The following is a 10159-nucleotide window of genomic DNA, read 5'->3' on the forward strand; positions in this document are numbered from 1 at the left end:
TGGCGCTGGCAATTTATTACACTTTGACATGCTGTTATATAACGACAAACAAAACCTGACAGGGATTAACCAAGACTGCCGTGTGCACAGTATGTGGATAAATCAGTCTTGGTCTGTTCTCTGTTGCTCGAGTTTTTACTTCTTTCTCAGCATGCTCCCTGTGCTTATAAATATATATATATTAACTGGTGATGTAGATGACATACTGCCTGTCCTCCTGTAGACCGGACCTGTAAGGTGTGGAATCTGGTGACGGGTCAGGAGATAATGTCCCTGGCTGGTCACCCGAACAACGTGGTGTCAGTCCGCTACAGCTCCAGTTTGGTTTTCACCGTCTCCACCTCCTCTATCAAAGTCTGGGACATCCGGGACTCAGCCAAGTGCATCCGAACACTAACGTGAGTGTGACCACCTGAACGGGTTTTAGGCTGCTGTGTTTTGGCCTGACCGAAGGAGCTTAATCTGTCGAAATTGAAATGAAAAATGGCTATAAATTGAAGAAACATTTTTTTCTTCTTCATGCGTTCTTCACTCATTGTACATGTGGTAGAACTTGTGTTTCACATAATGTATTATGCATTTGTGTTGTTTTGCACACATGTATTACACTTACATTTTAGCTGACGCTTTTATCCAAAGCGACTCAGAATTGCTATATATGTTAGAGGTTGCATGCCTCTGGAGCAACGAGGGGTTAAATGTCTTGCTCAGGGACACATTGGTGGATGGGTCACAGTGGGATTCGAACGCAGATCTCTCACACCAAAGGCATGCGTCTTATCCACTGCTCCATCACCACCTCTGATCATCCAAGGATTTTCGTTTTAAGTAGGCCTCAAATGACCTTTTTAGAAGTAGCTAATTCCTAAATGTAGATTTAAAAATACCACTGAAATTCATCAGTATGCTTCAGCTCTGTCTGTCAAAGTATTAATACTTCACATCTGTTATGTAAATCTGTAATGGGATTCTTTTTGCACAACAGTTTTTACCTATTTCATAAGGATTTCTTGACAGACAAAACATTTTGTATTTTACATATCTCATTCATGTATCTTCAGGTCGTCTGGTCAGGTTAGTGTTGGGGAAGTCTGTGCGTCTAACACCAGCCGAACGGTCACCATCCCAGCAGGAGAGAATCAGATCAACCAGATCGCTCTCAACCCTAACGGGACGGTCCTGTACGCTGCCGCCGGAAACTCAGTCAGAGTCTGGGATCTACGAAGGTAAGAAGAGGGGCTAAATTTAAATGACTGGTCAGAAAAGGTTCAGTGATACTGCATAGTGATCATTTGGGCTTTAGACCAACTGACTTAGTAGATTTGTTCAGTCAAAATAGCTGCAAAGTCAATTTAAGATTAACTATTGTCCAGTCACAAATGAATCCATGATGCCAATCTGTTTCATCATTCCCTGATTTTTTATTTATTTATTTTTTTTTTTACTGTGCTCATTCTGACACTGCTGCACTATTTTGAGATGCATAACACACGCCGCGAGTTAAATCAAAGCCCGATTTCTTGATGTTGCACACTTGAAAGACCTGATTCAATGTGAAACCTGTCAGGTATCCAATTCAAAGCTGTCCAGCTGGTATACATTTTGATGAATTGCCTCTTTGTAAACAGTTGATAACCTGAAGTCTGGCTGATTGAATGCTCTGAACTCAATTAACAGACTCCCAACACCAACAAGACACTTTTTTACATGAGTGAATTATTCATGAAATAAGTCAGTGTAGGCGCCATAACCTTTGGACGTCTGATATAATTTAATGTAATTCATGGTAGTGACCCAAACTTACAGACTGGGAGTGAAATGATTGACTCTTTTTTTATAAATAATTTGTCTCTTTGTCAGATTTGCATCCACAGGGAAACTTACTGGTCACCTCGGTCCAGTGATGTGCCTGACTGTGGATCGGTCTGGAAACAACCAAGACCTGGTGATCACTGGGTCCAAGGACCACTACATCAAGGTGTGTTTTGTTCTCCTCTCTGTGTCCTGTATTTACATATTACAGCACATACTCTGGAATTAACATAATGATTCCTGTGAGCCCTGTCTAATAAAGATAAGATTATTTATGTGATTATGACGTATGATCTGTTCAAGCATTCAGGGACACAATATCAAGACTGTGGGAGTTATTCATTCTTGTCAGATTAACCTATCATGATTACCTTGGGTATTAAAAAAATAATATTCAATCCTCTTTGAAAATACAGAAATTGCTGCAGGTGTGTGTGTGTGTGTATATAATATATAAAATTTCACAATAAAGTGCAATACACCTTTTAACATGCAACACTCTGGCTGTTCCAGCTGTTTGATGTGACTGAAGGCTCTCTGGGGAGCATCAGCCCAACACACAACTTTGAACCTCCCCATTACGATGGAATCGAGTCACTGGTGGTCCAGGGGGACATTTTCTTCAGCGGCTCTCGAGACAACGGTATCAAGAAGTGGGACCTGGATCGCAAAGACCTGCTGCAGGTACTGGATACATTACAAAGACTGCGGAGAAGCTGATCAGTAGGGATGCAATGAAATATTTTGGTGTTTGATGCACAGTTCTGGATTGAAGGTTGAGGAAGGCAGTGTAGGTTTATTTGCGTCATCTTTCAACAATGCCATTGAAGTGCTTTACATAACACATGAAAAGGCATTAAAACAAGATACAAAAGAAACACAAAGCAAAAAGACCCATTAATATGCTATATATGTGCCTGTGTATTTTTTTTAAAGCTCTTCCACCATGACTCCTTCATATATCTTCTCGTGAATCTGCGATTTTTTTTAAAGTATTAAACAAACTGGAGGGTGTATTTTTTTTTTTTTGTAAAACCCAACCCCTCCTTGTGCCTCAGCTGGAAGTAATGATGACTGTGAATTGTTTTTATCTTATTTTACCAATAAGGTGGTGTCAATCAGAGCCTCTATTACCCCCGTGGCCTCTTACTCAGAGGTTCCTCACCAGCAACAACAGAGTTTTAACCAGTTTTATCCCATCGACTTGTCTGAGCTTTTAAAAACAATATCACAAATGAGAGTGTCCTCCAGCCCACTTGATATAATACCTACAAAATTTTTACTAAAAGTAATAGATTCTGTTGGGCCCCATTTGATCTCTGTTTTCAACAGCTCCCTATCTACTGGTTGTGTCCCTGATTATTTTAAAACGGCTTGCGTGAACCCACTTTTAAAGAAACCTGGTTTAGATCCCTCCCTCCCACAAAATTTTAGACCAATTTCAAAACTGCCTTTTATTGCAAAGATTCTAGAAAGAATTGTGTCCAAACAGCTGCTCACTGTGCTGGAAAATAACAAAATATTTGAAAAGTTTCAGTCTGGTTTTAGGAAGTACCACAGCACTGAGACTGCCCTGCTTAAAGTCACCAATGACCTTTTAATGTCTGCTGATGAAGGTATGTGCTCAGTCCTGGTACTCCTGGACCTTAGCGCTGCTTTTGACACCATTGATCACAACATCATGTTAGACAGACTGAGGCACTGGGTGGGGATCTCTGGTACTGCTCTAGAATGGTTTTCATCCTACCTGTCAAATAGGAAGTTTTGCGTGTCTGTAAACAACTATGTCTCTTCATTCTGTCCAGTTAAATATGGTGTGCCTCAGGGGTCGGTCTTAGGACCCATTTTGTTTTCCTTGTATCTGCTTCCCCTTGGACATATTATCCATAAACATGGCATTTCTTTTCATATTTATGCTGATGACACACAAATTTACTTGCCCGTCAGATCCACAGACCCTGGAATGCTGAGTTCACTTAACAACTGCCTTTGTGAAGTTAAAAAATGGATGTCAAATAATTTCCTCCAGCTGAACTCAGACAAAACAGAAATCCTGGTCATCGGGTCCCAGCAGATGGCAAATCAAATACTGCCATCTGCTGGTTCCCTAGTAAATCACATTAAGCCTGTGGCAAAGAACCTTGGTGTTTGGTTTGATAGTAATTTAAATTTCGAGCAGCACACCACAAAGCTTGTTCAATCATGTTTTTATCAACTTAGAAATATAGCTAAAATTCGATCTATGTTAACTTTTAAGGACACCGAGACCATTTTACACGCCTTCATCTCATCACGCCTGGATTATTGCAACAGCCTTTTCACCTGTTTAACCCAAAAATCTATTGATCGACTCCTGACTGTCCAGAACTCAGCTGCCAGGCTTTTAACCAGAACAAAGAAATATGACCACATTACTCCTATTTTAGCTTCATTACACTGGCTCCCAGTATGTTTTAGAATTGACTTTAAAATTCTATTGATCACTTTTAAAGCTCTTCATGGCCTCTCGCCTTGTTATATTTCTGACCTTTTAGTCCCATACGCACCAGCACGTACCTTGAGATCCTCGGGCAGAGGTCTGTTGTCTGTTCCAGAGTCTCGACTGAAAACTAAAGGGGACAGAGCGTTTGCTGTCAGGGCCCCGAGGCTCTGGAACAGCCTGCCCGAGGAAATCAGGTCGGCTGAGTCAGTGAACTCTTTTAAGTCCCTTCTTAAAACATACTTTTATAGGAGAGCCTTTCCTGATCTTATTTGACTTTATTTTATCCCTTTTATTTTATTGTATTTTACTAATTTTATATTAAATTTTCATGCTCTTATCTTTTTTTTGTATTATTCTTTACACTTGTTAAAGCACTTTGTAACTTGTTTTTGAAAAGTGCTCTACAAATAAGGATTATTATTATATTATTATTTTCTTTAAAAGAGCAACTCCACTTAAAGCTTTTGGTTTGGTGTATGTCCGACAGAATTTGGTAAGTTTAATGAACCAACTATAACCAGGCTGAGAAGGACAATGTCAACCACATGATCATTACTACAAACGTCATCTGCAGAGAGACTTGTTTAGTTTATCTGTCCTACTTATGAGAGTACCAAGCCCTCACAAGTCAGGGTAAAGTTTAAGAAAGTTAGTGTCATTCATGCAAATTTTCAGTAGACCCTAGAGTAAAATCTTTAATCATTCTCGCCAACAGCAAGTCCCGAACGCCCACCGTGACTGGGTGTGTGCGCTGGGTGTTGTCCCTGGGTCCCCAGCCCTGCTGAGCGGCTGCAGAGGTGGGGTGCTCAAGCTGTGGCACACAGACACTCTGGGGACTCTGGGGGAGCTGAAGGGTCACGAGAGCCCCATCAACAGCATCTCTACCAACAGCAGCCACCTGTTCACCGCCTCAGAGTGAGTCTCGCACACACCAACACACAATTTCTATGTCTGTTATTTTTAGGATACATTTCTTGAGATATGCTTGTTGGAAACTTGTTCTGACTGGATTTTGGTGTTTTCATGGGTATATCGAGGCTAGTAAAAGGTACTCGATGTGTGTGGTGTCGGCTTTTGTTCTGTAATAAAAATACATCCATTTAAGTCAACAGAGACTGACCAGAGTTTTATTCATCAACTAGGGTCTGCAAGATTATGTAGCATCAAACAAGTAGCTTGCTATCTGTGTGCATCTGAATTATGTTTCATGTTCCTGTCTTCCAGTGACCGGACTGTGAAGATCTGGCGTGCACGTGGTGGACTGGACAGCACCATAGAGGTGGTTGACAATGCGGACGAGGTGGCCAGTAACTGAACACAGCGCCACCTGCCGGGTTTGATTCTGGAAGGATATTAACAGCATCTTTTGATGCTGCTGCCCTGCACTTTGACTCCTAACTTATCAAGCCCAATGCTGACTCCTAAAACGCGTACCTTCTATGCCATGTAACCTGTATGACTGACCCAGCAGGACATTAAACATTAAACTAGCATAATAATTATTTTTCTTAGACTCTGTATGCTCAGAGGGTCGTGGTAATCAGTTGCCGTTCACCATAGTGTTAATGACTCTTTGCAGCATAAACTCATCTTTATGTCTTTTGCGCTGTAGACAATATGTCACTGTGGATCATGATAAGAACTTTTATTCACAAGACATTTAAGAGTTGAACCCGACAAACACACTATCAATATCTATGCTGCTCAGCTCTGTTTAGCGCTGTAGCAGGATAAAGTACACCTGCAGACACACTGTTACCCCGGAAAAGGGTAGCAGTGTGTTTTGTTAGATTAGGGAAAAATAGGGAGTAAGTGTTAGAGGAGAAAAAGGTGACAGAGCTAACGGGTTGGTAGCTGGTCTTCGCAACCCAGTTCTCTGGTTTCTTGGGATTGTTGCACTCGAAGCAGAACCAATGTCCCTGTGCTCCCTTTCTCCACCATATAACACAAGTGGCTTTACTGTATGTGAAAAAGACAAATCACCGTTCCCCTTAACTTTCCTCTCCTGCTTTTGTGCTGCTCAATTTCTGCAGCTGTTTAAGATCAGCGACCAAAATTGTGAAAACTTGTCGTCTTTGCTGTCCTGCACTGCACTCGTGAACAGAACACACTGAACATTAACAGTCCCACTTAAAGCAAAGATTTGACATTTTGGGAAATACACCTATTTGCTTAATTGATGTGAGTTTGACGATACACATCAGACTGTTAAATATAAGGCTGCAATCAGCAGCTGGTTAGCTTAGCTAAGCATAGAGTGTGGAAACGTGGAAACGGCTAGCTTGGTTCTTCCAACACATTTGACCAACAGCACCTCTAGAGCTCACTAATGATTGTTTGATCTGTGCAGATGACAAATGACAATTTCTGGATTAAACAAACAAAATAAGGAGGTGCTGCTAGGCAGATTTTGTTACCTTCAGCCAGAAACAGGCTAGTTGTTTCCCATTTGCTTCCAGTCTTTAAGCTAAGCTAAGCTAAGCTGACTGACTGCTGGCAGAAAGCAAATAAGCGTAATTCCCAAAATGTCAAACTATTCCTTTAACTCTTGCGCACTTGTGAAAACCGACATAATTAGTCTTTGAGATACAATTAATCCTTCTTAAATGTGAGCAGGTTCAATGTTTGAGGATATTCTACACTTGTTGTCTATGTTATTTCATCCTATGTAAAAACGTATGCTCACTCTTCACATTGCAGTTAGCACTCACTGAACCTACACTACTGACTTGTCGTCTAACACCCATGCTGCGCTCACCTTCTTCAACCCTATGAGAGGGCTTCTTTTCATGGACTCCGGGTGAAGTCCGCTCAGTACCGAGCAATGTGTATATATATGTAATAGTATCTTTTTGTTTTTGGAGAGGAGAGGCCTTCAGACTCTGCCAGTGTTGTAAGCCCAGCCATGTTGACCGATGTCTGTCTCCCAGTTCAGATCCTTGTGGGGACTTCCTGGAGACACTTGTGGTCTCCCTGATGTAACTGATCTGTTTATTGCGATTGTGTGCTGTCACTTATGAATGTTCAGTGAAACAGCAGTTGTAGGCATTATTGGGGTACATATCTAGTGTATGTAAACAATGTATTTTTAAAAAAAAAAATCTGACTGAATGTTAGTTTTGTGGGACCACCGATCTGAACGCAGTCTCACACGAGAACCGAGAGGTGCTTTAAAAAAGTGGACGGACCTTTTCCTCCAGTGAGGTGGCAGATTATGTTTAGTGGCCTACGGTTAGTTATGTCCCCCACCCTCTCTGTTTTGTTTGTTATGCTGTCCCTGTTCCACATATCCTGGGAATTTCCCCTCTGGAGTTTTAGTAGCCATTCTCAATTGACAGACTCTGTAGCGATTCTAATGTCAGATGCCTGGTGAGAATAAATGTCATCTGTCAAAAACAACCAACTCTGTGCATTTTTTCCTACTTCTATCAGTGATTTAAGGATTTATCGCTGTTGTTATATCTGCAGCTTACTTACTGAAATATCCACAGTCAAATGTGTCGTGTTGTTTTTACAAATCTGTCTAAGAAAAGTAGTTTCACATTTGTTTGACACTGTGCTCATTGATGCAGTGTCAACAGTTTTAACTTGTATGAAGACATTTTATTACAACTGTTTTACTGTATCATTATTTGTTTGTACACTAGCCGCCTCTTATGGGCACAAACATGAGTTATTGCTGTTGACGGATACATTAATAATGAACAATTATATCTGCTACTGGATCCAGATATAATGTCATTTTAGGGACTGTTTTCCATTACTCCCAACATCAGTTTTTCATTCAAATGTTTTAGTCTGGGAGGTTCCATTTTTTTTTCTGCAGCCAGTAGATTTTAACCGAGATGAAGGCTTCTTCTTAATGCTACTTCATCCGTTATCAATCAGAGATGAAATATGTTGCTGTTCTTGATGATCTCATAATCTAAATGTCTCTTGAGGTTCTCCCAAAATATCTTAATCTTTTCACATGGCCAGATGATTTGCAAATGATTTTCAAATATGTGCCCAGACACCTCCAACACTTCTGTTAAGAGCTCTTCATTTAAATTTTTTGTCTCCTGCTCTAATTCCCAGAGTTAATGTGTTTGTTTTCACGTCAGTTTGCTGCAACTAAAAATGTAAGGCCGATGGTGGTTTTGAGATAAAAAAAAAAAAAAAAAAAAAAAAGGTATGAAGTGGTAGAAATTTACCACAAGATGGCAGTAGCAGCAGCTACAGGACTGACCAGAGACAATCCTCAGGGCTGTCAATATCCAAAAATACCTGACATTTCAGGCATTTGGCTAGTAAAATGGCTAAGATTCCTCCACTGACAATCCCCAATTAGCCCACTAGGAGCCTTCAGGGCCATGATTTGTGTGGGTACCCACTGACCCCTGGTGAGTTGGATAAAAATTATAATCTCTTTAGGAATGTACACCATGTAGATTTTGACACAGAGGCCCTCAGCTAGAACTCATTATGGTATGTGTGATTAGTTCTGTATTTTCCAAACACATTTGCAACATCTTTAATATTACAGACCACCTGGCATTTTGAACATTGAGCTGTCTGGGGGCCTGGAGGCATTGCCCGGCTGATAATCCAGCCTTACTGGCAACATTACAGGCAACCAGCAGTGAGGAGAGCAAGGACTGAAAAGCAAAAGAAATGTGTAACCTTAGTTACTGTACGCATTACACAAGTGGTGGAAAGCAGCAAGTATGGTTCTGTTATAAATTCAAGGTACTTTTACTTTCCTTAAGAATTTCTATTTTCTGCAAATTTATACTTCTACTGCACTACAATATCTGCAATATTGTACTTTCAACTACATTTGTCGTACTTACTAGTTCTCTTTCATACCCTTCCTGTCCAGTGAAAACCACGTATCTGGAAAATACATCATTACAAAGCTGAAAGCAGAAAAGTTGACATCTGACATAGCAACACTATAAACTACTGTTATTATAGAATATAATGCATGACATCATGAATACGAACAATATGCAAGGAAGTTCAAATTAGCTTAAACAACTACAGCACTAAAATACAACCTACACAACAGTAATACTAATCCAGAAGTATTATACATTGACAGCATAATGAGTACTTTTAATAGTAAATTTTGCTAATAATACCTGCATACTTTGACTTAAGAAAGGTTTTGAATGCAGGATTTTACTTGTGGGTTATTTTCACAGTGCGGCATTAGAACTTTTACTTAAGTAAAAGATCTAAGGTAACACACAAGAGGTAACAGTGAAGTGAACCCATAGAGAGCCAAGCTGGTTTATATACTGTCTTGAGATGTTGGTGTTAATTAAGGAAGACTATTTAAAGAGAAACTGGGAAAAAAAAAGATTAAAGACAAATGTAATGACAGTATATCTAACTTTCTATATCTACGTTGATTTATTACTGTTCTATTATGTTTCATGCTACAATATTCCAGATAGTGATTGTGTTCTTTTTTTTGCATGATAGTAATCAATCATTCTATTGAAATTATTAATATACAGGTCAACTTTTTCACAAAATGAGTTAAAATCTAAATTAAACAAATATGAACATTTACACTTGTTCTACTGCATATCACATGGAAAAAGAAGGTCATCACTTTACACACGCACTTAAATTGATTTCCATTTAGCTGCCATGTTTACATTCCTCATTTACACAAACATAAGCAATTGAAGAGCAGAAATCCACAAAGTACATTTTCCATCTTTGAAACTGATACTTTTAATAGGTGGTAATGCGAACTGACCGGTGTCTGAATATGAGTTCATCACTTTGTATTGATCTGGCCATCCCTAGTGTTGCTGCATGTGCCCTGCAGTTCATAATATATAACCACACCGTTGTCCTTTTTCACCTACG

The 10159-nt window shown here is 39.8% G+C and overlaps 1 protein-coding gene across 1 annotated transcript in view; it reads left to right on the plus strand.

Moving 5' to 3' along the window:
- LOC119893733 (kinesin-like protein KIF21A) overlaps positions 1-7693 on the plus strand; it is a 42667-nt gene extending 34974 nt beyond the window's left edge. The window contains exons 25-30 of the mRNA XM_038706067.1: positions 224-398; positions 1062-1226; positions 1861-1978; positions 2326-2496; positions 5010-5209; positions 5519-7693. Coding sequence (XP_038561995.1) covers positions 224-398; positions 1062-1226; positions 1861-1978; positions 2326-2496; positions 5010-5209; positions 5519-5609 — 920 coding nt within the window. The 3' untranslated portion in view covers positions 5610-7693. The remainder of the gene's footprint in view (positions 1-223; positions 399-1061; positions 1227-1860; positions 1979-2325; positions 2497-5009; positions 5210-5518) is intronic.
- The last annotated feature ends 2466 nt before the right edge of the window (positions 7694-10159 follow it).

This window comes from Micropterus salmoides, unplaced genomic scaffold (assembly GCF_014851395.1).
Source record: "Micropterus salmoides isolate LMB-PRFRI ecotype aquatic unplaced genomic scaffold, ASM1485139v1 Ms_hic_scaffold_8, whole genome shotgun sequence".
In the NCBI taxonomy this organism is placed as follows: domain Eukaryota; kingdom Metazoa; phylum Chordata; class Actinopteri; order Centrarchiformes; family Centrarchidae; genus Micropterus; species Micropterus salmoides.